Source organism: Felis catus, chromosome C1 (genome assembly GCF_018350175.1).
Source record: "Felis catus isolate Fca126 chromosome C1, F.catus_Fca126_mat1.0, whole genome shotgun sequence".
NCBI lineage: Eukaryota > Metazoa > Chordata > Mammalia > Carnivora > Felidae > Felis > Felis catus.
Window position 1 is genome coordinate 139,296,672 of NC_058375.1, and position 13,145 is coordinate 139,309,816.

At 34.9% G+C, this 13,145-nt stretch overlaps 1 protein-coding gene across 4 annotated transcripts in view; it reads left to right on the top strand.

Annotated features, from left to right (window-relative positions):
* MBD5 (methyl-CpG binding domain protein 5) overlaps nucleotides 1–13,145 on the top strand; it is a 451,089-nt gene that overhangs the window by 386,166 nt on the left and 51,778 nt on the right. For all 4 annotated transcript variants that reach the window (XM_045033740.1, XM_045033739.1, XM_045033741.1 and 1 more), the window contains 3 exons: nucleotides 1,246–1,919; nucleotides 11,047–11,149; nucleotides 12,274–12,454. In XM_045033740.1, coding sequence (XP_044889675.1) covers nucleotides 1,807–1,919; nucleotides 11,047–11,149; nucleotides 12,274–12,454 — 397 coding nt within the window. In that variant the 5' untranslated portion in view covers nucleotides 1,246–1,806. The remainder of the gene's footprint in view (nucleotides 1–1,245; nucleotides 1,920–11,046; nucleotides 11,150–12,273; nucleotides 12,455–13,145) is intronic.

Sequence of the window (13,145 nt, forward strand, 5' to 3'; positions counted from 1 at the left end):
CAAATAGAGCTTATGCCTGAGTACATGATGCCTTTTAGCATAAGGCATTCTCCTGTGAAGAAAGCTCAAAAAATGTCCAGAGCTAACTTAATTATGTAAGTTTTTAAAGAATGTAGGTAAAGTAGTTATGTGTCTATTTACACTGTTTCATTCATTGATTAAGTTATGCGTACATATTTTAAACATCTAAAATATAAATCCTTGTATTTAAATTTTTTGAAGTAATTTTAATATTTTCATATGAATCTTAAGTCTTTTAATACAGACCTTTCCAGAGCATAACACCTTCACTTTCAGTTAAGTTGTTTGAGACACAGCATTTTTTTTAATCTGTGGGTGATGCTGTCACTGGAAATTTTTATCACAAGCCACAAGTCCCACTTATATAACACTAGAATAATTATTTTCATTCATCTTTAAGTTTCATGAGTCCCACAGTATAATCACACATTATATATTAAATTGATTATAGAAAGGCTTGTATACCACAAGAAATAACACATTCTCCATTAGGAGTAAGTACTAAATCTTCTAAAAATTTATTTGCCATCTTTTCTTATTTAGCAGATCCCTTAAGATGACCTCTTACAAGCTTTCCACCCTAGCCCTTATTGCTATTGTTTCAAGCCAGTATGTCTTCCCCAAGCAGCACCTTGTGACTTAATAAAGGAATTAACAGAGTACCCCGTAATGGATGGGAATTTGTAAATCTTAACTATAAAGCAACTCCCACTCTTATATGCAAGAACGGGGGGGGGGGGGGGAATCTCTTATATTTGGAAAGGTACTGTAGATTTCCTTTTAATTTTTTTCTTTAAAAAAATTTTCTTCTTCAGGCTAATAAAATGATTAGAAAAGAAAAGTAAATCATAAGAATATTTACAATTAAAGAGTGAGAAAATGTAACTGGATTAACACACAACTTTCCAATTGTCAGAACCTAAGAGGTGATATATTTTTCTTGTGAGTAAGAAGGAGGTTATGTGTGTGTGTGTGATATGCCATGATTATGGATCTATCTTTAATAATTAGAAAGTTACATGTGGTGAAGAGCAAGCAAGTTGATATAACTAGAGTGAGTGGAGCAAGTCGGAAGAAGAAAAGACGAATTTGACATGTGATGTTCACGGCAGAGAACACGTAGCAGTTTTGGTACCCGTAGCAGTTTATTCCATTTTTAAAAGTGTGCAGCTTCTCTGTTTTTCAATATTAAATATACAGTTTACACATTTACATATGTTTCAGGCTACATTATTGGAATTTTGAAGACATGAAAACATCAGATGAACCAACCTGCAACATCTTGGATTCAGATTGGAAGATGAAGAGAAAGTTTAAAGAATGTGGCCTCTAAAGGCGGGTAGTACCTGGAAATATTAACCGACTCACACTGTAAAAATGAGACCGGTTTCTAGACAATAGAGGTTATTTTAGTCTGACATCAAGGTTCAAGACAAAATGTTGAACTAAAAACTTTACACTCCTCCCCTCCCCCACTTCAGACAGGTACCAGCATTGGTGAATATGATTTTCCTTAGTCAGAAGCACTCATTTTTACCCATGTAGACCATCCTTAGGAATTAAATATTGGTTATTTAATGTAGATTATAATGGGAAACTGATTTTTTCCACAATGGCAGATTTCAAGGACTTGGTTCCAAACTGAGCCGAAGCTTCCCAATGCATTTTGTACAGTCTGGGAAAAACTGTGCTGCACTGGCCATTTTTGAAGGCCATCATGCCCTGTAATATAAGGATATCATCTTATTGCTGATATCTTTGGAAAGTCCCAAGCAGACACAGAAAATGAATGGAGGCAAGGACTGTGACGGAGGGGACAAAGATGGAGGTCTTCCAGCTATACAAGTTCCTGTGGGTTGGCAGCGTCGTGTGGATCAAAATGGAGTGCTTTATGTCAGGTGAGCCTTGTTATTATCCGTGTCACCTCCAAGTTTGCAAGCCCCAAATTAAGGAGGTAGAGTCTGTTCTTTTGAGGAACAAAATACCGTCACTGACAGCACCTCACATAAATTTGAATAAATGACCTTCCTGCTAGAAATATTTGAGCGTTTTATTCTGTACTGTTTTGCAATGTAAATTGCCTTAGGTTACAAGAGAAAATTTTTATGCATTACTTGTGTTTATATAAGGTGTCATTCTGTTTATCTCTGTAACAAGGATAAGGAAAAATATGAAGATTTCTAAAAGAAACATATAAGCATCTTTACCACATTCATAGGAAAATGTAAAATACTGGAAATAAACCCAATATTTCTTGACTGTATTATTCTGTCCTTCATCGTCCTTCCGCTGGCTTTTCTGATATAAGGTTGAGTGTTTTTATCTATAGACAGTTTCAATCATTAGTCTTCTTAATTCCTGATATTAACTAAAAATAATTTCCCTAATTTTTTCTGCACAGTTTTAAATCTATTCCATTGCATATAACAGTAAAAGAGAAAAAGTCATGATGGAGATGGCTGTTCATATCACAAGTTAAAATCATACAAATAAAATGCAAATGCCTGCTTTTTAAAATTTTGGTGGCATATATCTTGTGTACAGCAAGTTGAATGGAATAACTGAACTGTTGCCAAGAAGTTTCAGGGTTTTCTTAACTGACATACAATATTATATTAGTTTCATTAGTACAACATAGTGATTCGACATTTGTATACTTTATGAAATAGTCACCTCAATAAGTCTAGTTACCATCTATTATCATACAAATTGTTACACTGACTATTCCCTATGCTGCACATTACCTCCCTATGTCTAACATGTTTTATAACTGAAAGATCTATTTTGTCCATCCTCCCATTCATCTCCCTCTGGCAACCACCAGTTTGTTTTCTATATCAATGAGTCTGTTTCTGCTTTGTTTGGTTTGGTCATTTGTTTTGTTCTTCAGATTCTACATATAAATGAAGTCATATGGTATTTATCTTTCTCTGACATATTTCACTTAGATACTACCCTCTAGGATCAACCATGTTGTCACAAATGGCAAGATCTCATCCTTTTTTTTATCACTGAGTAATACTCCCGTGTGTGTGTGTGTGTGTGTGTGTGTGTGCGTGCATGTACAAATCCCCTTTGTCCATTCATCTATCTATAAACACTGAGGGTGCTTCCATATCTTGGCTATTGCAAATAAAGCTGCAATGAACATAGGAGTGCATTTGTCTTTTTGAATTAGTGTTTTCATTTTCTTTGGTTAAATATCTAGAAGTGGTATGCATGGCCAATGCAGTGGAATTGCTAGATTGTATGGTATTTCTATTTTTAATTTTTTGAGGAAGCTCCATGCTTTTTTCCAAACTTGCTGCTCCAATTTACATTCTTACCATGGTGTGCAACGGTTCCCTTTCTCCCATCCTCACCAATACTTGTTATTTCTTATCTTTTTAATCACAATCATTCTGACGTGTGAGAGGATATTTCATTGTGGTTTTGATGTGCATTTTCCTGCTGGTTAGTGATATTGAGCATTTTTTCATACGCCTGTTGACCATCTGTATGTCTTTGAAAAATGTCCAGTCAGGTCATCTGTACATTTTAAAATCTGAATGTTTGATTTTTTCATATTAAGTTGTAGGAGTTCTTTATATGTTTTGGATGTTAACCCCTTATTGTATATACCCTTTGTGAATATCTTCTCTCATTCAGTAAGTTGCCATTTTGTTTGTGGATGGTTTACTTATGATACTAAAAAGGTTTTTAGTATCATATAGTCCCATTTGTTTATTTCTGCTTTTGCTGTCCTTGCCTGAGATGACTGATCCAAAAAAATATTGCTAAGATGTCAAAGAGGTTACTGCTTATGTTTTCTTCTAAGAGTTTTATAGTTTCAGGGCTTATATTCTAGTCTTCAATTTTGAGCTTATTTTTGTGTGTGGTATAAGAAAGTGGTACAGTTTCCTTGTTTTGCATGTAGCTGTTTAGTTTTCCCAGTAACGCTTATTGAAGAGATTGTCTTTTCCCCATTGTACACTCTTGCCTTCTTTGTTGTTTATTAATTGACCATATAACCATGGGTTTATTTCTGGTCTTTCTAATTTGTTACATTGATCTCTGTGTCTGTTTTTGTGCTAGTTCTGGTACCATATTGTTTTTGATTACTATAGCTTTGTAGTTTAGTTTGAAATCAGGATTGTGATTACCTTCAGCTTTGTTCTTCTTTCTCAAGATTGATTTGGCTATTCAGGGTTTTTTCTCCTTTTTCATTTGTCACTTTATTCATTTGGATCCCCCTTTTTTTTTCTTGATGAGTCTAGCTAAGATTTTGTTTATCTTTTCAAAGGACCAGCGTTTAGTTTCATTGGTCTTTTCTATTTTATTTTTTTATTTTTAGTCTCTATTTCATTTATTTCCACTCTGATGTTTATTATTTCCTTCCTTCTACTAATTTTGGGTTTTGTTTCTTCTTTTTCTAGTTCATCTAGGTTTAGGATTAAATTCTTTTTTGGAATTTTTCTTGCATCTTGAAGCAGGCCTGTATCATTATAAACATTCCTCTTAACACTTCTTTTGCTGCCTCCCATAGGTTTTAGAATGTTGTGCTTATATATCTCAAAAGATTTAGAATTTTTCTTGTGTTTTGAAGCAGGCCTGTATCATTATAAACATCCCATTTAACACTTCTTTTGCATCCGTAGGTTTTAGAATGTTGTGCTTATATATCTCAAAATATTTTTCGGTTTCTTCTTTGATTTCTTCATTGGCCATTGGTTGTTCAGTGGAATGTTGTTTAGTCTCCACGTATTTGCGGTTTTTCAATTTGTCTTCTTGTGATTGATTTCTAGTTTTACACTGTTGTGGTTTGAAAGGTGCTTGATATGATTTAAACTTGTTGAGACTTATTCTGCAGTCAAATACGATGTATCCTGAAGGATGCTCCATGTGCACTTGAGATGGAATGTTCTGTACATATCTAATAAGTCCATCAGGTCTAGTGGGTCATTTAAGGCCAGTGTTTCCTTACTGATTTTCTGTCTGGATGATCTATCCTTTGATGTAAGTGGGGTGTTAAAGTCCCCCCTTTTATAGTATTACTGTCAGTTTCTCCCTTTGTGTCTGTTAATATTTGCTTTATATATTGAGGTGCTACTATGTTAGGTAAATAAATATTTACAAATGTTATGTCTTTTTGTTGAATTGATCTCTTTATCATTTTGTAAATTTCCTTTTTTGTCTCTTGTTGCAGCCTTTCTTATAAAGTCTATTTTGTGTGATATAAGTATTGCTACCCCAGTTTGTTTTTGTTTCCATTTGCATAGAGTATCTTTTTTTATCCCTTCAATTTCAGTCTGTGTGTGTGTTTAGATCTGAAGTAAGTCTCTCATAGGCAGCATATAGATGGGTCTTGTTTTGTTTCTTTTAATCCATTCAGCCACCCTATGTATTTTGATTGGAACACTTAGTCCATTTACACTTAAAGCATTTATTGATAAGTGTGTACTTATTGCTATTATGTTCATTGTTTTCTGGTTGTTTTTGTAGTTCTTCTGTTCCTTTCTTCTCTTCCTCTCTTCCTCTGTGATTTGATGATGTTCTTTAGTTTTATGTTTGGATTCCTTTCTTTTTATTTTCTTGTGTATCTATTTTAGGTTTTTGGTCACCATGAGGTTCATATATAACATCCTATACATACAGAAATCTATATTAAGTTGGTGGTCGCTTAAGTTTGAAAGCATTCTAAAAGCATTACATGTTTGCTCTTCTCCCCACATTTTATGTTTTTGATGTCATGTTTTGCATCTTTTTATTTTGTGCATCTTTTCATTATTGTAGATATAATTGATTTTACTACTTTTGTCTTTTAACCTTCATACTAGCTTTACAAGAGGTTGATCCACTACCTTTTCTATGTTTGCCTATACCAGTGGGATTTTTTTCTTTCATATATTTTCTTATTTCTAGTCATGGCCTTTTCCACTTTCCCTTTAAGAGGTCTTTTTTTTTTTAAGTTGAATTACTTATTTTGAGAGAGAGAGAAAGAGAGAGGGAGAGAGAAGGGGACAGGGCCAAGAGAGAAAGAGGGAAAGAATCCCAAGCAGTCTCCATGCTGTCAGTACAGAGCCCAACACAGGGCTCTAACTCACCAACGTGAGATCAGACCTGAGCTGAAATCAAGAGTCAGACGCTTAACCTAGGGAACCACCCAGGCGCCCAGTTTAACAGTGCTTATAAAGCAAGTTTAGTTGTGATTAACTCCTTCAGCTTTTGCTTGTCAGGGAAAATTTTTATCTTCCCCTTTAGTCCTGATTGATAACTTAGCCAGGTAAAGGATCCTTGGTTGTAAGCTTTTTCCTTTTGCTACTTTGAATATATCATGTCACTACCTTCTGGCCTGAAAATTTTCTGCTGAAAATTCAGCTGATAGTCTTATGGGGATTCACTTATATGTAACTAAATTGCTTTTCTCTGGCTTTTTTAAGGATTCTCTCTTTATCTTTAATTTTTGACGTTTTAATTATAATGTGTCTTGGTGTAGATCTCTAGATTCATCTTGTTTGGGACTCTCGTGCTTCCCAAACCTGGATGTCTGTTTCCTTCCCCAGGTCATGAACATCTTCAACTATAATTTTTTCAAATAAGTTTTCTGACACTTTCATTTCTTCCTTCTACTAATGAAACCCCTATATGTAATGCGAATGTTAGTATGCTTGATGTTGTTTCAGGGATTTCTTAAACTTTACTTATTTATTTAAATTATTTTTTCTTTTTGTCATTCACTTTAGGCAATTTCCATTACTCTGTCTTCTAGATTGCTGATCCATTCTTCTGTGACATCTATTCTGATCTTTATTCCCCCTAATGTATTTTTCAGTTCTGTTATGATATTCTTCAGCTCTGATTGGTACTTTCTTATATTTTCTCTCTCCTTGTTCAAGTTCTGTGTTCATCCATTGTTCTCACAAGTTCAGTAAGCATGTTTATAACCATTAACTTTGACCTCTTTATCAAATAGATTATCTCTATTTGTTTAGTTCTTTTTCTGAGGTTTTGTCTTGTTCTTTTGAACATATTTCTCTGTCTCCTCATTTTGCCTACCTCTCTGTGTTTATTTCTATGTATGAGGAATTTCAGCTATCTCCCGGTCTTGAAGGAGTGGTTTTATATATGAGATGTCCTATGGAGCCCAGAAGTGAAATCCTACCTGGCCACCAGAGCCATCTACTACAGGGGTGTCCCTTGTGTGGACAGCAATTACCCTTCTGTTGTAGTGTGGCCACAAATGCTGTGGATGTAATTGTGGATAGGGCTGGCTCCTGGCCTGGATGGCTGTATGGCGCTGGGGTAACTGCCACAGACATGCTAGTGGGCACAACTAGGGTCCTGCTTGCTGCAAGGCCTGGTGGAGGTACAAGGTTGTGGAGAGTTCTCAGCAGGGCATACCCTGTTTGCATTAGTGGTCTAGTAGAACGATTCCAAAATAGTGCCCACCAGTGCAGCATGGCAGAATGAGGTAGCAGAAATGACTGTCACCAGGGTCTCAGTCCTTGAGAAGAGGCCTTGCTGCTTCTTGCCTCTCCAGAAGGCTCACCAAGATTGGTAAGTAGGCATCCTTCACCTATGGTCTATGCGCTTTTCAATTGAGTGTTTTTGCTCGGGTTTCTGGGCCGAGTCAGTCTGTGCATTAGCCTTTTGAGACCAGGTTTTTTCCCTATAATTGTGTAGTTTTTTCCAGACATACTCTCTATTAGTTTTCAAAGCCGGCTACTTGGGGGCTTGTCCCTCCCATGTAGGATCTAAGGGTTGGACTGCCTGATATGGAGGCAACCCACATCAGCAAAATCTCTTGCTTTTAAGGGACAAATATCATACCTTTGAGATCCTTCTCAACCATGGAACTTCCTCCCTAGAGTTCTTTTCCTTATTGAGACTATTTCTCTGCCTCTTCCATCCATTTCAGTGCTGCCCTCTGTTGTGGAGATTCTGTTCATCTAGTTTCTAGGTCTTCGTGTTGTAGTTGTAGATTCATTATGTCCATGGGTGGAGCTGAGCTCAGGATCTTCCTACACTGCCATCTTGAACCTTGATCAAGTTTTAGTCTTATTATTAAACAAGTGGCACCTAAGTTACTTATTTTGTAGTTTATCAGTAAGTGTATGAAAGCTTATGATAACAAATCTTTCTTTGTGAGATAATGAAAAAACTATTAGAAACAGGCTTAGGACTTTTTAAAAGATATCACATTGTATCATTACATTACTGCTCTTTTTTTCAGTGTGATGATTTGTATCGCAGCTTCAGTGGAATTCTCCATTTGTGCAAAGATGTATTTATATGAATGAGGTATTTTCTATGATATGAATACAAACAATTTCATGCCTTAACAACTCAAAAGTCAGTTCAGATTCTATCTCAGGTGTGTTTGCTTTGTTTGAGGTGTTTGTTGAGGTAAACTTAATTACCTGTTGAAATTCTTTTGCACATAAGTATTTCTGCAGTGGTATAGATGTGCTCTATGTTAATTGGAGTGAAGGTATAAGAAAGCAGAGAATGTGGAGCTCACCCCACAGTAGATAAGATGGGCAAGGACATATGGGATAACTTTTTCCAAGTTTCCTATTGCCAATGCTATTAAAAACTACTAAAAATACTTTCTTATAAATATAGCAAGATTTCAATGTTGTTGTTTATATTTGTGGTTATTCTAGTCTGTAGGGAGCACATATATATTCACCTTAGAGCAAATGACTCTAAAATCTTGGTAATTTAATTTTTTTACTTCATCTTATAAAACTACATAAGAAAGATACATCAGCTTTTCAGACTGCTGAGAGCTGAGTGAAACCAAGTTAAGTCTGGGAATCTGTCATTTATCTTGTTCATTCATGATTTGCCAAGTGTAAGTAGACTTCATTATCTTTTAGTGTGAGTTCTCCAAATTCAAATCTATACACTGAGAATTACTGTGGAAGCAAACTTTGTCAGATAAGGTAAAACACCATCAAATAAATTAAGTCAGCATGGTTTTTTATTTGTTTGTATATATAACTGGTTAAATTAGTACTTAAACATGGATAGGAAGCTAGCCTTTCTTCTGTAGCTCCCTTCTCAATGTGCAGTTTGCCTGTGATTTTTAGGTAGTCTCCAGCTGCTCCTGCTTCAGGGTGGCATTGAGGCTGCACCTTAAATTTCCCACCTGCTTCCAATCTTTTGAGCTTTATCTGTGCCATAAGACTTGTAGCTATTTTTATGTTAATTATTACTCACAAAAGTTAATTAAAGAGCTACAACTGAAGGAAAGAACTCAACTGACGGATTGAGAGGAAATGTTTTTAAGTGTCTAGAGTAGAGTACTCTAATAGAATTCAGGAATTCTTGTCTTCATGTTTAATTTTACCATTAGATTCCTCTAGGATTCAGTTCATACACTTTCTTTAACTGTAAAATGCTAGGCAGTTTCTTTTCACAAAATTCATGAATTCTTCACACGACAACTGAATGGTAATCTTGTTTTATCAACACTACCAGACTCAAAAGCATGAGATTGCCCCTACCACTGGGGTGGAACTCAAGTCTGTAATATGGAATTATTACTTTTTACGTATCATCTGAAAAAAGTATTCGTCTAAACAAATGAATGTTTCAGTCAACAAAATTGAGGATTTTAAATGAGATTTTCTATGTGCATAAGTCACTTCTTTGACTGTCCATAAATAAAATATGAATTGCATTTTAAAACTGGCTTATGTATAAAAACAATTTTTTTAATTTATTGATCTTTGAGAGACAGAGAGAGATAGAGCATACGTGAGGGAGGAGCAGAGAGAGAGGGAGACACAGAGTCCGAAGCAGGCTCCAGGCTTCGAGCGGTCAACACAGAGCCTGAGGCGGGGCTCGAACTCACAAACCGTGAGATCATGACCTGAGCCGAAGTCAGACACCCAACCGACTGAGCCACCCAGGTGCCCCTTATTTATGTATAGATATGAAACTATTACCTGTGTTTTTATGCAAGCAGTCTGCCCCCAGTAGACTAATGCTTTGTATACAACATGGAGAGTATTTTTTCTGGATAAATTTGATCAGAAGACTAAAGTGAAAGTTTTAGTAAATAGTCATAAATAAAATCTATTCTTGAATGAAAAGTATATAATAGTTTTCAAAGCATAATATCTATTTAATACTATTAAAATCAACATGTCAATACAGATTGCCCATTTTAAACTAACCCTCATTGTAAATACAAATCAAAAGACTTGTCCTACCATCTGAATTTGTACCTAACCTGTAGACTTGAACTTGATCAGTATTCACAGAAAATACTGACTTTTGTGACCCACAGAGCAGTAACATTGAGAGCATTACCCCCAATTACCAGCCAGAAGATGTACACAACACCTTCTGACATCTAAAACCCTGTTTTCTTACAGAGTTCGTGATCTTTGTCAGTTCTGCATTGCTCCTCTTTCCTTGCCAAAATGGTTTGGTTCCCCAGTACAATTTGAGTTGGACCACACTTATCTATCTACAAAGAAACATTGCAGGGAAATGTTGGGGATTGGGGAAAAAAAGAGAAATCTGTTTTTAACATGGGGACAGTTTGGTTCTAGATTCCAAGATTAAAAGGAAGAACTTGCTGGCCACAACTTTTGTAGACTTAATGACTTTCTGGTTTGACTTCCAACATGTTTCTAAATTTCAGTCTTTCCTCAAACAGCTTTAAAAGTAAATCTACTTTAAAATAATGATTACTTTCATGTAGTTTTCTTGTTCCTCTCTTGCCTGTTTCTGTACTTTCTTAAGGACAGCATTCTTTGCCATTCTTAGTCCACTCTTGGTTTTCAAAATACTTTTATTTAATTTTCTATGAAAATCTCTATTTTTCTGAGAAATAGTTTGGTTAGAAGAAAGACCGATAGTGTTAAAAGCTGTAATTTAGTAGATAACATAATATTGACAAAGAAAATGCTTTTCCTTAATAGGAAAATGTTATCTTTTGAAGGACAGTAAGACTTAAGTTATGCCTTTTTTCATATAATACGTGCAGTCAGAATTATTTCCTGATTTTTTTTTTTAACTTTTTTACAGTCCCAGTGGGTCTTTGTTATCTTGCTTGGAGCAGGTTAAAACATACCTGCTTACTGACGGAACATGCAAGTGTGGCTTGGAATGTCCTCTTATTCTTCCCAAGGTAACCATTTCACAACACATCTATTGGCCATTTTGTTTTTTGTTTTTTTAGGTGTTTCATATATTTTTCTCATCTGGCATTTCATTTGTATATTACTTCTCCAATCATATATGCATTTTAAAGTCTTTATCTAATTAGATATCTTTTGCATGCACTCTGGAATGCTTAAAATTGTAGAAAATGGTTCAAGTCCCAGTCATTTTCAAAGGTGACAAACCTATATTCATATTAAATATTTCACCAAAATCTTTTTAGCACCTTTTCATTTGAGCTATACCCATGCCCATTATTTAATAGCGCAATATTTTCTTCCTTACTATAACTACTCAATCTGCAATATTATTTTTTGTATGAGTGTTGATAAATCTGCCACAAATACTTTTAAAATCGCAAAGCTGCCCCTCTGAGCCAAAAGTAAAACTGTTTTAGTCCTTTGCAAGGTAAAAAAAAAATACAGTTATTTTTAATGACAAAGTATTATTTTAGAGTAGAATAGAAACAGGACATTGTTCTCTGAATATCTATTATGTGCTAATTTTAGAACTAAAGATTAATAGACCACTTTTTCCTTTTATTTGTGTCACCTCATTCCACACACACATACCGCCACAAAGCATTGGAAACAGCCTATCAGTATATACACAGCAAGTAAGATTTTTTAAAAATAGAGTAATGGACTTTTTAAATCCATGAAAAAGTAATATTAATATAGTAATTAAATAAAGCCAAAGAAAAAGTTAGCATGTAGAAATGTCAGCTTTTAGGGTTGTTGTTTTTTTTTTTTTTTTTTTTAACTATACCTCATCTGTTTTTGTACCGTTATAACATCAGGAAGTATCTAAAATTAAAAATATTATCAGGTATTATACCTTTCCATATACTTACCTTGGCTATCTTAGAACTAGGATAATTTTCATTATTTACTTTATCACTAAAAACCATGAATCCAGCAGAAGTATTAATTCTATTATATATAAAACTGTTTTTCTTAAATTTAAAAACTTAAGACACTTTTATTCAGATATATGCCCTAATCTATGCAAAACTTTTTTTTTTGATGATAAGATTTTTTTTAATCTGATGTTTTTACAGACATATTCTAACAGAGGCTGTGCTTTTTCCAGGTGTTTAATTTCGATCCTGGAGCTGCTGTGAAACAGAGAACCGCAGAAGATGTTAAAGCAGATGAAGATGTCACAAAGCTATGCATACATAAAAGAAAAATCATTGCAGTGGCCACACTTCATAAGAGCATGGAAGCCCCACATCCTTCTCTGGTGCTCACCAGTCCTGGGGGAGGAACAAGTATGTAATACGGTGAAGGGTTTAGAAATTTGCCTCTGCAACTTCTCTCCCAGAAGAGTCACTGGAAATCACTTTGCGAAGCATTTTCTGAGTCCCCTTTTAAAACATACACAGTGCTTCTAAAGTTGTCTGTGTTTTATCATTTTTTTTACAGATAGCAAATTAGTTCTGAAAAATTCCTACAAAGTTGTTTCCCCACATTTCCTATTTAAATCCTTGAGTTAACTGAGCAGAATAAACACCAATTAGCACATCCAAATGCTGTGCAAGTATGTAGAGCTGAGCTCACAAAATAGAAGGTGCCATCGGTTTTTAGGAAACAAAAGTCACCTTTTTGCTAGAGCTGGAATGGATGTGGTTTCAAGTCCTCCCCCACAAGTAGCAATATCATCCAGAGTGTTGTTCTTTCAGTCACTGAATAGCTATTTATTGAACACCTACTAAGAGAAGTCACTTTGTCAGGAACTTTTTATACCTCCACCAAACACACACACACACACACACACACACACACACACGCTTTTATTTTTTTTTTAATTTAAAACGTGCAGAAAAATTACATAAACAGTTCACCAAGCACTCATATATATACCCTTTGCTCAGATTCAACAATTAACATTTTGTGGCAAAAGTTGCAATTATTCTGACAGTTCATCTCTAAAGATTTCAAAACACATGGATGTTCTCCTAT